General features: G+C 35.9%; 1 protein-coding gene and 1 non-coding gene across 2 annotated transcripts in view; one reads left to right on the forward strand and one right to left on the reverse strand.

Annotated features, from left to right (window-relative positions):
• Window positions 1-14,999, forward strand: part of ADAM18 (ADAM metallopeptidase domain 18) — a 107,209-nt gene that overhangs the window by 78,636 nt on the left and 13,574 nt on the right. Inside the window, exons 16-17 of the mRNA XM_043454327.1 lie at window positions 4,231-4,414; window positions 9,997-10,077. Coding sequence (XP_043310262.1) covers window positions 4,231-4,414; window positions 9,997-10,077 — 265 coding nt within the window. The remainder of the gene's footprint in view (window positions 1-4,230; window positions 4,415-9,996; window positions 10,078-14,999) is intronic.
• Window positions 8,519-8,622, reverse strand: LOC122432665. The gene has a single exon (XR_006266929.1). It is a non-coding gene; the product is annotated as a U6 spliceosomal RNA (small nuclear RNA).

Consider the following 14,999-nt stretch of genomic DNA (forward strand, 5'->3'; position numbering starts at 1 on the left):
AGTCAAAGCAATCTTGAGAAAGAAGAATGAAACTGGAGGAATCAACCTGCCTAACTTCAGGCTCTACTACAAAGCCACAGTCATCAAGATAGTATGGTACCGGCACAAAGACAGAAATATAGATCAATGGAACAAAATAGAAAGCCCAGAGATAAATCCACGAACCTATGGACACCTTATCTTTGACAAAGGAGGAAAGAATATACAACGGAGAAAAGATAATCTCTTTAACAAGTGGTACTGGGAAAACTGGTCAACCACTTGTAAAAGAATGAAACTAGAACACTTTCTAACACCATACACAAAAATAAACTCAAAATGGATTAAAGATCTAAATGTAAGACCAGAAACTATAAAACTCCTAGAGGAGAACATAGGCAAAACACTCTCTGACATAAATCACAGCAGGATCCTCTATGACCCACCTCCCAAAAGCAAAAATAAACAAATGGGACCTAATTAAAATTAAAAGCTTCTGCACAACAAAGGAAACTACAAGCAAGGTGAAAAGACAGTCTTCAGAATGGGAGAAAATAATAACAAATGAAGCAACTGACAAAGAATTAATCTCAAAAATATACAAGCAACTCCTGTAGCTCAATTCCAGAAAAATAAACGACCCAATCAAAAAATGAGCCAAACAACTAAACAGACATTTCTCCAGAGAAAACATACAGATGGCTAACAAATACATGAAAAGATGCTCAACATCACTCATTATCAGAGAAAGGCAAATCAAAACCTCAATGAGGTACCATTACATGCCAGTCAGGATGGCTGCTATCCAAAAGTCTACAAGCAATAAATGCTGGAGAGGGTGTGGAGAAAAGGGAACCCTCTTACACTGTTGGTGGGAATGCAAACTAGTACAGCCACTATGGAGAACAGTGTGGAGATTCCTTAAAAAACTGGAAATAGAACTGCCATATGACCCAGCAACCTCACTTCTGGGTATACATACTGAGGAAACCAGAATTGAAAGTGACACGTGCACCCCAATGTTCATCGCAGCACTGTTTATAATAGCCAGTACATAGAAGCAACCTAGATGTCCATCAGCAGACGAATGGATAAAAAAGCTGTGGTACATATACACAATGGGGTATTACTAAGCCATTAAGAAGAATACATTTTAATCAGTTCTAATGAGGTGGATGATACTGGAGCCTATTATACAGAGTGAAGGAAGCCAGAAAGAAAAACATCAATACAGTATACTAATGCATATATATAGAATTTAGAAAGATGGTGAAGCGGGCCTTAGAAAGCATCACTACAAACAAAGCTAGTGGATGTGATGGAATTCCAGTTGAGCTATTTCAAATTCTGAAAGATGATGCTGTGAAAGTGCTGCACTCAATATGCCAGCAAATTTGGAAAACTCAGCAGTGGCCACAGGACTGGAAAAGGTCGGTTTTCATTCCAATCCCTAAGAAAGGCAATCCCAAAGAATGCTCAAACTACCACACAACTGCACTCATCTCACATGCTAGTAAGGTAATTCTCAAAATTCTCCAAGCCAGGCTTCAGCAATACGTGAACCGAGAACTTCCAGATGTTAACTGGTTTTATTAAAGGCAGAGGAACAGAGATCAAACGCCAACATTCGCTGGATCATCGAAAAAGCAAGAGAGTTCCAGAAAAACATCTATTTCTGCTTTATTGACTATGCCAAAGCCTTTGACTGTGTGGATCACAATAAACTGTGGAAAATTCTGAAGGAGATGGGAATACCAGACCACCTGACCTGCCTCTTGAGAAACCTGTATGCAGGTCAGGAAGCAACAGTTAGAACTGGACATGCAAAAACAGACTGGTTCCAAATAGGAAAAGGAGTACATCAAGGCTGTATATTGTCACCCTGCTTATTTAACTTATATACAGAGTACATCATGAGAAAACCTGGGCTGGAAGAAGCACAAGCTGGAATCAAGATTGCCGGGAGAAATATCAATACCCTCAGATATGCAGATGACACCACCCTTATGGCAGAAAGTGAAGAGGAACTAAAAAGCCTCTTGATGAAAGTGAAAGAGGAGAGTGAAAAAGTTGGCTTAAAGCTCAACATTCAGAAAACTAAGATCATGGGATCTGGTCCCATCACCTCATGGGAAATAGGTGTGGAGACAGTGGAAACAGTGTCAGACTTTATTTTTTGGGGCTCCAAAATCAGTGCAGATGGTGACTGCAGCCATGAAATCACAAGATGGTTACTCCTTGGAAGGAAAGTTATGACCAACCTAGATAGCATATTAAAAAGCAGAGACATTACTTTGCCAACAAAGGTCTGTCTGTTCAAGGCTATGGTTTTTCCAGTGGTCATGTATGGATGTGAGAGTTGGACTGTGAAGAAAGCAGGGAGCTGAAAAATTGATGCTTTTGTACTGTAGTGTTGGAGAAGACTCTTGAGAGTCCCTTGGACTGCAAGGAGATCTAACCAGTCCATCCTAAAGGAGATCAGTCCTGGGTGTTCATTGGAAGGACTGATGCTGAAGCTGAAACCCCAATGCTTTGGCAACCTCATGCGAAGAGTTGACTTGTTGTAAAAGACCCTGATGCTGGGAGGGATTGGGGGCAGGAGGAGAAGGGAACGACAGAGCATGAGATGGCTGTATGGGATCACCGACTCGATGGGCATGAGTTTGAGCAAACTCCGGGAGTTTGTGGTGGACAGGGAGGCCTGGCATGCTGTGATTCATGGGGTCGCAAAGAGTCAGACACGACTGAGCAGCTGAACTGAACTGAACTGAATGATAACCCTGTATGCAAGGCAACAAAAGAGACACAGGTGTATAGAACAGTCCTTTGGACTCTGTGGGAGAGGGCGAGGGTGGGATTATTTGGAGAATGGCATTGAAACATGTATATTATCATATCGGAAATGAATCACCAGTCCAGGTTCAATGCATGAGACAGGATGCTGGGGGCTGGTGCACTAGGATGACCCAGAGGGATGGGATGGGGAGGGAGGTGGGAGGGGGTTCAGGATGGGGGACACATGTACACCTGTGGCAGATTCCTGTTAATATGTGGCAAAACCAATATAATAATGTAAAGTAATTACCCTCCAATTAAAATAAATAAATTTATATTTAAAAAAAAAATACTGGAGTGGGTTGACATTCCTACTCCAGGAAATATTCCCAACCCAAGAACTGAACCCACATCTTGACCGGCAGATTCTTTACCACTGTGCCACCTGAGAAGCCCTCACTTCTTGATACCATTACGCTAATCTCTATTATTTTAAAAGGACCTCCCATGGAGAATTCCCCAGGAGTTCAATAGTTAAAACTCCATGCTTTCACTGCTGAGGGTGAAGACTTAATCCCTGGTCAAGGGAACTAAGCTTCTGCAAGCCACAAGGCCAAATAAATAAATCATTTTTTTAAAAGCCTGCCCATGGTCTTTTAGAGCAAATGGATGAAATTTTCATATGAAAGACATTTGGAGAGATAACAGTGACATGCTCAACAAACATATATCAATAACTAAGAACTGCTTTTTCATTTGAGGATGAGAGTTGTTAGATTTGAGTAATTCCAAGAGCAAGAAGTGACATCAGTTATTTTCCAGGGCATAAACTAGGAATGTTGGAAGTCTCTTAGAGAAGCCAGTATTCTACCCCCATTGATAAGTAAACAAACTATTTATGGGATAAACTTTGGTATGGTTTATGCCAAATATGGGGTCTAAAAGTTTCTGAATTCTCAGGAAAGGAATACAGAATGACTGGAAATATCAACATATTCAAAGAATCTTGGGATCAAAATGAAGAGTCTGTATATTAAATAGATTTACTGACTAAAGATCATGGCCATTACAATGAGCATAATTAGAAGGGTCTCAAAATATGCTCAAAGTGTAAATAAATGCAGTCAGCCACTCTCAACAAACGTTGGGTAACAAACCAGCAGGCTGGTCAAGCTTTATCAAAGTGGGAGCAGGTGAAGAATTTTCTCAGAGTGTGATCGGTGTAATGGGCTAGATAACAAAACTGAGTACTAAAGTAGGAAGTGAAAGCATGTCTGAACATTTGAGTTCAATGTATAGTTTTCAGTTCTGCTTCTGCTGTGCCAATTAATTCTATCACATTTTGGTATTTTTCTGATTTTTTACTATTGGTTAAACAACTTTTATGTTATCATTGATGTGATACTATACTTATTTAAAACTTATGTTACATGAAAGGACAGAATGATAAGACATTGTTTTGTTTTCCCTCTCCAGGGATGTTCTTTGTGGAAAATTAGCTTGTGTTTGGCCACAAAATAGTACTTATAGAAGTGATGTTCGATCCGCAGTTTATTCATATTCTCAAGGACTCGTGTGCATAACTCCTGCGTCATCAGTGAGATCAGGTGGAGGAGATGATACCTATGTGGCTGATGGCACCATGTGTGGTGAACAGATGGTAACAAAACATGTTCACTTGCATTTACCTGTGTTAAATTATGTAATTATCAGATACTATATTCCACGATGACCATCCCAATCATACAGAGAGGATTTGAACCTGGCGCTGCCATTTATTTCCCGGATGATATTGAAAAGATTATTAAACCAAGCCTCTGTTATCAAATAACATTGACTTTTTGGATTATTCTGTCATCAGTCCTCATGGGAGAGGATGCGTTTTTGTTTTTGTTTTTGTTTTTTTTTGAGGATGCGTTTTTAAGCACAGGAGTCCACTGACAGTTGATTCCTTTTAAGATCTTTGAATTCTGATGGCTTTAAATCACAAAATTCTAATTTTGTGTTTTTAATTTTTCCTACTTCAGAAAAAAACATAATTGAGCACTCATATTTTATCTGTATTGTCAAAATATAAGTGTGAGAAATCTGGAGGGCCCAAACCAGAAGTCTGCACTGGGAGAGCACAGTTATAGCGATGTACAAACTCATGTTGAGATGTACATGTAGTACTATTTATGTAGCTAAAAAATAAAGGGAGAAGAAAAATGATTCAGAAGCTCAGGGAGTCAGTCTGGAATATGAGTGCACACATTCCAGAAAATATAAGGCAGCAGTTGTAAATCAGTGCTTTATGTAAATGGTGTTTAGTACTTATGTATTAAAAATAAAACAAAACATTAACATGATTAATCAACTATGCAGTTCTGTCTGCGTTGAGCAGTCCTATCCCCTTGGGAACTTGCTTCTTATGGCCAGCATCTTCTAACATGGCTCCAATGCTTGCTCTTCCTGATATTCACTCCCTGAAGTATAATCCTCTTCATCTGTGTGTGCCCTGGATATAGTGACTGGCTTCTAAGAAAGACAAGATGGTGAAAGTTACGGAATGTCATTTACAAGATTAGTTTTTTTAAAAAAAACAGTGACTTCTGTTTGGCATGCACACTTTCTTTCTCTCACCTTCTCAGCTTGCTTGCTTTGCTAAAGCATTCTACATGGTGGAGAAACTCATATAGAAAAGCTTTTCATGATATCAATATGTCAATTTTTCCTTTCATGGAACATGTGTTATGTGTCAAGTCTAATAAGCCTACTTCTAACTCTGGGTCATGAGGATATTCTCTGTTTGTTTTATTTCTAAAAATATGTAATATTGTGTTTTACATTTAAGTTTGGTTTACATGTGGTTTATTTTCAGTTAATTTACTTTAACCTAAGGTTTAGGTTGAGGTTCATTTTTTTTGGAGGTTCATTTTGTCAAAAATGAATTGGGTGTATTTTTGTGAGTCTGCTTTTGTATTGTCTAGATTGTTATATTAATCTGCAGGTCTACATATCCACCCATATCATGTTCTCTTGATTACTTTAGCAATTTAGTAAGCTTTAATAATAAGCAGAGTGATTCTTCTCATTTTACTTTTCTTTCAAAAGATAGTTTTGGTTATTCTAGACCCTGCACCTTTCAATACAAACTGTAAAATAAACTTAAGCCATGCCATGATAAGTTGCTTCAGTCTTGTCCAACTCTTGTGACCCTATGGACTGTAGTCTACCAGGTTTCTCTGTCAATGAGATTCTCCAGGCAAGAACACTGGAGTGGGTTGCCATGCCCTCCTCCAGTGGATCTTCCTGACCCAGGATTTGAACCTGGGTCTCTTATGTCTCTTGTGTTGGCAGGCAGGTTCTTTTCTGCTAGTGCTGCTCAAAGTGGGTGGCCAAAGAATACTGGAGTGGGTAGCATATCCCTTCTCCAGCAGACCTTCCCCATTCAGGAATCCAACAAAGGTCTCCTGCATTGCAGGCGGATTCTTTACCAACTGAGCTATCAGAGAAGCCCTATTAGTTGCTCAGTCATGTCTAACTCTTTGTTACCCCATGGACGGTAGCCAGCCAGGCTCCTCTGTCCATGGACTTCTTCAGGCAAGAATACTGGAGTGAGTTGCCATACCCTCCTTTAGGGGAATCTTCCCAAACCAGGGATCGAACCCACGTCTCCTATGGCTCCCTCGTTGTAAGTGAATTCTTTACCTCTGAGCCACTGGGGAAGCTCAAATGAATTTTTATGAGACAACATAAAACTTTTCAGAAATTTAATAAGAATTGTGTTAAAACTATAGTTTGGGAAGAGTGAATATCTTTATTATGTTGAATTTTTCAACCCATGAAAATGGTTAAGTTGCCTCAATTATTTAAGTAGTCATTGATTTCTTTCATCAGCATTTTATAATTGTTAAGGTATAGATATTGTGTATCTTCTGTTCGACTGCATCTCAACAGTATTCACTTTGGAGTAAGTATAACTGACATTGCATTTTTAATTTCATCTTTCACATGTTTATAAAAATGCAATTTTAAATATATTCAACTTGTACCCAAAACCTTGCTGAATTATTTTAGTATTTCTAGAACTTTTTTGGTAGAAAACTTAGAACTTTGTATGTAGACAATCATTTCATTTTCAAATAAAGACAGATTTTGCTTGTTTTATTTTTCATTAAAAATAGGTGTTGAATGTTGTCAAATACTTTTTTTTGTCAATTGATATGACTTTGTGACTTGTATTCTTTAAAATTATAGTTATGTTTCATCTAGATGATCTGAAAAGCAATATTAATGGTATTTGAGAAATCTAGATTCATAAGAAAGATTTGGATTTGTAAAGATAGGGCATTTTCCCTTATTCTAGGTTAGTTATGTGGTTTGATAAAAATAAGGAAGCATAGGTGGTTAAATTCACATGTAGAATTTTGGAAAATGGATCAAGATTGCCAGAGACTTTGATCATGACTGTTATCTAGGAGACTTAAGGGAGCCAAACACCTCTGTGCAAGTTTTTCTTTTAACTTTTTAAATTTGATAAAATGTACATAGCATAAAATTCACAGTTTTTTACCATTTTCAAGTATCCGATTCAGTGGCATTAATCGCATCCGCTTGACCATATAAAATCTGTTTCACTAGTCAGTTTGTCTGAATTTACGCCAGAACCACATGGTTTTCATATAGTACTTACTTTTTTTTTTTTAACTGGAGTATAGTTGCTTTACACCGCTGTGTCAGCTTCCGCTGTACAGCAAAGGGAACCAGCCATATATACACATATACCCTCTCTTTTTTGGATTTCCTTCCCGTCTAGGTCACCACAGGGTACTGAGCAGAGTTCCCTATGATGTGCGGTAGGTTCTTGTTGGTTTTCTATTTTATGTATAGCATCCATACTGCATTATATGTCAACCCCAATCTCCCAACTCATCCCACCCCTCCTTCACCTTTGGTACTTATACATTTGCTTTCTATGCTTGTGTCTCTATTTCTGCTTTGCAAATAAGGTCATCTATACCATTTTTCTAGATTCCAGATATATACTTTGATAGATGATATTTGTTTTCTTTTTTTTTTCTTTCTGATTTACTTCACTCTGTATGATGCTCTTGAGGTCCATCCATGTCTCTGCAAATGAGAATTTTGTTCATTTTTATGTCTGAATAATATTCCATTGTATGTATATATCACATCTTTATCCATTCCTCTGTTGACCGACATTTTAGTTGCTTCCATGTTCTGGTTATTGTAGTACTGCTGTGAACATTGGAGCGCATATGTCTTTTCAAATTATGGTTTTCTCTGAATATATATCAAAGTGTGGGATTGGTGGATCATATGGCAATTCTATTTTTAGTTTTTTAGGGAACCTCCATACTATTCTCCATAGTTGCTGCATCAATTTACATTCTCATCAACATGCATGAAAGTTTCCTTTTCTCCACAAGTTCTCCATCATTTATTGTTTGCAGAGTATTTGATGGTGGCCATTCTGACCTGTGTGAGGTGATATCTCGCTGTAGTTGTGATTTGCATTTCTCTGATAATTAGTGATGTTGAACATCTTTTCATGTATTTGTTGGTCATCTATATGTCTTCTTTGGAAAATGTCTATTTAGGTCTTACTTTTTTATTACTTTTTTTTTTAATATATTGAGCTTCATGAACTGTTTCTATATTTTGAAGATTGCCAGTTACTTTATTTCCAAGTATTTTCTCCTATTCTGAGGGTAGACTTTTTGCCACATTTATAGTTTCTTTTACTGTGCAAAAGTTCTTTAAAAATATGGAACACTTCATGAATTTGAGTGTCACCCTTGCATGGGGCCATGTTAATCTTCTCTGTGTCATTCCAATTTTAGTATATGTGCTGCTGAAGTGAACAATACAGTGTTTGAAATCAAGAAGTGTGAGTCCTCCAATTTTATTCTTTTTATTTTTTATTTTTCAATTTTATTCTTTTTAAAGACTATTTTAGCTATATATAATCTCTTGTGATTCCATGTGCATTTTATGATGGATTTTTCTATTTATGAAAAAAAATCTGTCTTGAAATTTTGATAGATTTCATTGAATTTATAGATGCTTTGGATATTATTAATATATTAATAATATTATGTCTTCCAGCCCATATACACAGGATAAATTTTATTTTTCTGTTTTTAATTGTGTTTTAGTATTTCTTTTAGTTTTCATTGTATGCTTCTTGGTTAATTTTAATTGTCTAATAATAGTGGATGCTATTGTTTATTGAATTATATTCTTAATTTCCTTTTTAGAATGCCCATTGTTATAGAAATGTCTTTAGTTTTGTGTGTTAATATTTTATCCTGCAATTTTGCTGAATTATTGACTAGTTCTAACAAACTTTTGTGTATGTGGAGTCTTTAGAGTTGACATACAAGATTATATCATCTGCAAAGAGATAATTTTACTTGTTTATTTATAATGTGTGTGCTTTTCATATTTTCTTGCCTGATTGCTCTGGCTAGCACTTCCAATATTATATCCAAGAGAAAGGGCAAAAATGGACTGGTATACACAACATCATTTACTCATTGGCTATATGTTAATTTTCAGGAAATAACTGCAAAATGCTAAATTTAATTCTTCTTTTCAATGATCATCATGTGTTATGCTGATGTATTTAAAGAAGTCAAGAGAATATAAGTTAGGAGCTTAGCTTAAAGAATAGAGAAAAGTAAATGAGAGGAAAAAATGACTAATTTAACCCCTGATTAACCACTTCAACATAACTAGGGTTTTGCAATGCATACATATTAGGTTAAAATATTTCTTTTGATGGATTATTCTAATTAGCATTATAACAAGGATTTATGATAAGTTACCATCCAAAATAATAATTTATATTATACACTGAAACTAAAATAATAAATTATTTTCCAGTTTTTGAGCAGACAAATCATTAATATTAATCTAACCAATTATTCATAGCAGAACATTAGCTCCCATAATGGTGATTCTCATTTCAGTTCCCAATTGTAAGTATCAAAACAAAAATTATATGACCTCACTACACAAACTGTTAAGGCAAACGCACTCAGACTTTTTGTTTTTTTTAACTCTTACTATTGTTTAGATTTTTGTATTGGATTGACAGAATCTTTGTTCCAAAATCAGAGTGATGCATAATATAAAGTCTCAGCAAGAGTGTCTTTTGTATACACATGATATAGTTAATTCTTTCCTTGTGTCAGATTTGTAAATAACTATGAAATATTGCTTGTTTTGTTTTAGTATTGTGTAAATAAAACCTGTAAAGAAGTTTCTTTAATGGGATATAATTGTAATGCCACTATAAAATGCAGAGGAAATGGGGTAAGAAACTTTTGTTTTTGTAATTCTAAATTTTATGTTACTTTTTGAGTAATTCAAAGTAAAAAATCCATCCTGTTTGGTAGAAATGAAAATCTAAGTTTCTCTTTTATCCAATCTTGCCTAGGAATAGCTAACTAATATAAAGAAAATCAGCTGATTTCTAACCGATCAAAACACTATTTAGTGAACTGTACTATATGTGTACTGAATTTATTGTAAGCACTCAAAACTTATAAATTGATAACACATTTAAATAAAAAAATCATTTTCTCATGCAAATGAATGCATATTTTACTTATATTGTGAACATATTTCTTCTTGCTCATACTCTTCATAATTAAAATTTATAGCTATATAGTATTTTGCAGAAGATATTTTTAAAGACATGTTAGAGAATTTCTGAAGTTTTTAAGAAGAGGCTTCTACTAGAAAGTATCTTTATGCAAAAAGCATTTTATTCTCAACTGCTTACCCATTTTAATCTGGCAATACAGATTTGTAGTTACTTTTGCATTTAATATATACTTCTTAAAAAATGTATAATTTGGGTCCCTTGTTTTACTGCTTTCCAAAAAGAAAATCAGTGTATAATTCAGTCAACATTATAGAAATGATAACAAATTTATCAGTATTCAATTTTGTAATATTCATTATTACAATTTATGTGATTGGTTTTAGAAGATATAGAATGCTGCTGCTTTGTCTTGAATTTTCTATGAAACTTTTCTGTAAACAAAAAGGATAGCTACATTTTCATGTTTTTGTTTTTTACTTTCATTGTTGTTCATTTTCATTGTTATCATTGTTGGCCTGATCTTTTGCTCTTCTTTGTTCAATTCTCTGCTTTAAGCCTTCAGCCTCAATATTTTTGTGTAAAGTCTCAAACCAAACTTATAGGTTGCAGTTTATTGATACATTTTGTTTAGCTGTAATTAACACACAATATCATATTAGTTTCAAGTGTCAGTTCAGTTCAGTCACTCAGTTGTTTCTGACTCTTTGAGACCACATGGATTGCAGCACACCAGGCCTCCCTATCCATCACCAACTCCTGGAGCTTACACAAACTCACGTTCATTGAGTCGGTGATGCCATCCAACCATCGTATCATCTGTCGTCCCCTTCGCCTGCCTTCAATCTTTCCCAGCATCAGGGTCTTTTCAAATGAGTCAGTTCTTAGAATCAGGTGGCCAGAGTATTGGAGTTTCAGCTTAAGCATCAGTCCTTCCAATGCATATTCAGGACTTATTTCCTTTAGGATGGACTGGTTGGATCTCCTTGCAGTCCAAGGGGCTCTCAAGAGTCTTCAACACCACAGTTTAAAAGCATCAAGTCTTCAGCGCGCAGTTTTCTTTTTAGTCCAACTCTTACATCCATATATGACTACTAGAAAAACCATAGCTTTGATTAGATGGACCGTTGTTGTAATTTGATATTTTATACATTATGAAATTAACATTCCAGTAAGACTAGGTTTATGTACATTCTACTTTACAGTAAAAAGTTTTATTAAAAAATCAAAAATATAGCTATTTTGATGTTCCTAAGAGATTTGGTCTATTATGTTAATTTTTTTCTAAAATTTATATTATAGGGAATTTATCTATTTAGATTTGATATTCTAGATAAATGTTGTTTCTAACATGGCATTGTTCATCTACTTTAATGGGAGAGATAGGGTGCTAGGATACCACTTTAAAGTAGAGAGAAATATATCTTGTGCAGTATACATTTAGAGGTCTAGGATATCAACAATGCAAAAATGTTTGTCTTTCCACATTAAAAAAAAAATCACTCATTCTGTTGGCACAAAATTATTAAGTTTTAGTTCTGCTCTCCCAAAATTTTATAAGCTCAGTTGGACTGTTCTGTTGCCTTCAGTCCTGTCAGAAATGTGATGGTAGTTTAATTCCATTTTCTTTGTGCTGAATGTTGTTCGATTACTTTTCTTCATTTTCTGACATTAGAAATATTACTGACAAGGGACTAAGGTATATGTTTTCATTTCATTTTTTCTGCTAGGAAGTCCTTGGGTTAGAAAGATCCCCTGGAGAAGGAAATGGCAACCCACTCCAGTATTCTTACATGTAAAATCGCATGGACAGAGGAACCTGGTGGGCTACAGTCATGGGGTTACAAAAAGTCAAACACGATTTAGCGACTAAACACCAAACACTAGAAAGTCAAATTACATATCTAGTCTGAAATAGCAAGTCATTCTTCACTTAATAAAATTTAGTAATATTTATCTGGTTATTGCTTCTGCTCTAGCTGACCATTTTTTTTCTTTCACTACATTAGTAAAAATGTAGTGATGGTAACCTCTGTTGTTTATGTTAATTCAGGATAGGGGAAAATTTTGGGATTAGATTTGAAATAAGAAATAAGTGATATTTTAGTCTTAATTTCAAAATTTTACATTAAAATGTTTATCACCAGTGTGTTGTGTGTGTATGTGTGTGCTCAGTGGTGTCCGACTCTGCAACCCCACAGACCATAGCCTGCCAGCCTCCTTTGTATATGGGAATTTTCCAAGCCAGAATTCTGGAGTGGGTTGCCATTTCCTAATCCAAGGGATCTTCCCAACCCAAGGTTGAACCCACATCTCTTGGGTCTGCTGCACTGGCAGACAGATTCTTTACCACTAAGGCCACCTGGGAAGTCAGACTACACTAAATATCAAAAAACAGAGATATTGATGTGTAAATTAGAAGAAAACTTTTGGAATTCAGTATTATAAATAAAACTCATTTTATTGAAATCACTTTTGATATGTAGGGAAAAGAGATTTAAAATTTCAATAATCTTTAAGCCCCCCAAATTTATCATTATCAGCATACACGGACAAAACACAATGTCTGCAATATAATTATAGGAAATAACCATAAATGTCTATTTCTTAAAATGTGCTAGCCCTATATTTATACCTTCAGGTATGGGAATAAATTCATAATATATCATTAGTGATATTTGTTTGGCAAAAACCTTGGAACGAATGTTTATGTGTTTGTGGATGTGGATATATGTGTTTATCTGTGAATATATGTAACACAGAAAATGCTTAGCAGTGGAGGGGGACTTAGTTAGTGGATGAAGGCCCTCTTTTGTGTGTTGGTCACTCAGTCATGTCTTACTCTTTGTGACCCCATGGAGTATAGCTGCCAGGCTCCTCTGTCCATGGAATTCTCCAGGCAGGAATACTGGAGTGGGTAGCCATTCCCTTCTCCAGAGGATCTTCCTGACCCAGGGATCAAACCTGGGTCTCCTGCATTACAGGCAGATTCTTCACTATTAAGCCTGAGGGAAGCCCTATGTATCAGTTATATAGTCTTTAATAAACTTAGAAGACAAACGTTTTGCCTTCTTGCATTTCTTTTTCTTGGAGATGGTTTTGTTCAAAACCTCCTGTACAATGTTACAAACCTCAGTCCATAGTTCTGCAGCCATCCTGTCTACCAGATCTAGTCCTTTGAAACTATTCATCACTTACCCTGTAAAATCATAAGGGATTTGATTTAGGTCATTCCTGAATGGCCTAAAAGGAGAAAGGGAAAGATAAACCCAACTGAATGCAGAGTTCCAGAGAACAGCAAGGAGAGAAAGTCTTTTTAAGTGGTCATTGTAAAGAAATAGAAGAAAACAATAGAATGAGGAAGAGGAGAGCTCTCTTTAAGAAAATTAGTGATACCAATGGAACATTTCATGCAAGGATGAGCACAATAAAGGACAGAAATGGCAAGGACCTAATAGAAGCAGAAGAGATTAAGAAGAGGTAGTAAGAATACACAGAAGAACTGTAGAAGAAAGGTCTTAATGTTCCATATAACCATGATGGTGTGGTCACTCACCTAGAGCCAGACATCCTGGAGTGTGAAGTCAAGTGAGCCTTAGGAAGCATACCTATGAACAAAGCTAATGGAGGCAATGGAATTCCAGCTGAGCTATTTTAAATCCTAAAACATGATACTGCTAAAGTGCCACATTCAATATGCCAGCAAATTTGGAAACTCAGTAGTGGCCACAGGACTGAGAAAGGTGAGTTTTCATTTCAGTTCCAAAGAAAGGTAATGCCAAAGAATGCTCAAATTACCATAAAATTACACTCATTTCACATGCTAACAAGATTGTGTTCAAAATCCTTCAAGCTCGTCTTCAGAAGTACATAAACCAATAATTTCCAGATGTATGAGTTGGATTTAAAAAAGGCAGAGAAACCAGAGGTAAATTTGCCAACATCCATTGGATCATAGAAAAACAAGGGAATTCCAGAAAAAACGTCTACCTCTGCTTCATTGACTATCCTAAACACTTTTTCTGTGTGGATCACAATAAACTGTGGAATATTCTTAAAGACATAGGAATACCAGACCACCTTATCTGCTTCCTGAGAACCTGTATGCAGGTCAAGAAAGGCCAGTCAGAACTGGACATGAAGCAATGGACTGGTTCCAAATTGGGAAAGGAGTATGTCAAAGATGTATATTGTCATCCTGCTTATTTAATGTATATACAGAGCATATCCTGCAAAATGACAGACTGGATGACTCACAAGCTGGAATCAAGATTGCTGGGAAAACTATCAACGACCTCAGGTATGCAAATGATAGCACTCTAATGGCAGAAAGTGAAGAGGAACTGAAGAGACTCTTGATAAGGATGAAAGAGTAGAGTGAAAAAGCTGGCTTAAAACTCAGCATTCAAAAAATTAAGATCATGGCATCTGGTCCCATCACTTCATGGCAAATAGGTGGGGGGGAAAGTAGAAACAGTGGCAGATTTCATTTTCTTGGACTGCAAAATCACTGAGAATAGTGACTGCAACCACAAAATTAAAAGATGCTTGCTTCTTGGAAAAAAAAACTATGACAAATCTAGATAGCATATTAAAAATCAGAGACATCACTTTGCCTACAAAAGTCCAT

This window comes from Cervus canadensis, chromosome 31 (genome assembly GCF_019320065.1).
Source record: "Cervus canadensis isolate Bull #8, Minnesota chromosome 31, ASM1932006v1, whole genome shotgun sequence".
In the NCBI taxonomy this organism is placed as follows: domain Eukaryota; kingdom Metazoa; phylum Chordata; class Mammalia; order Artiodactyla; family Cervidae; genus Cervus; species Cervus canadensis.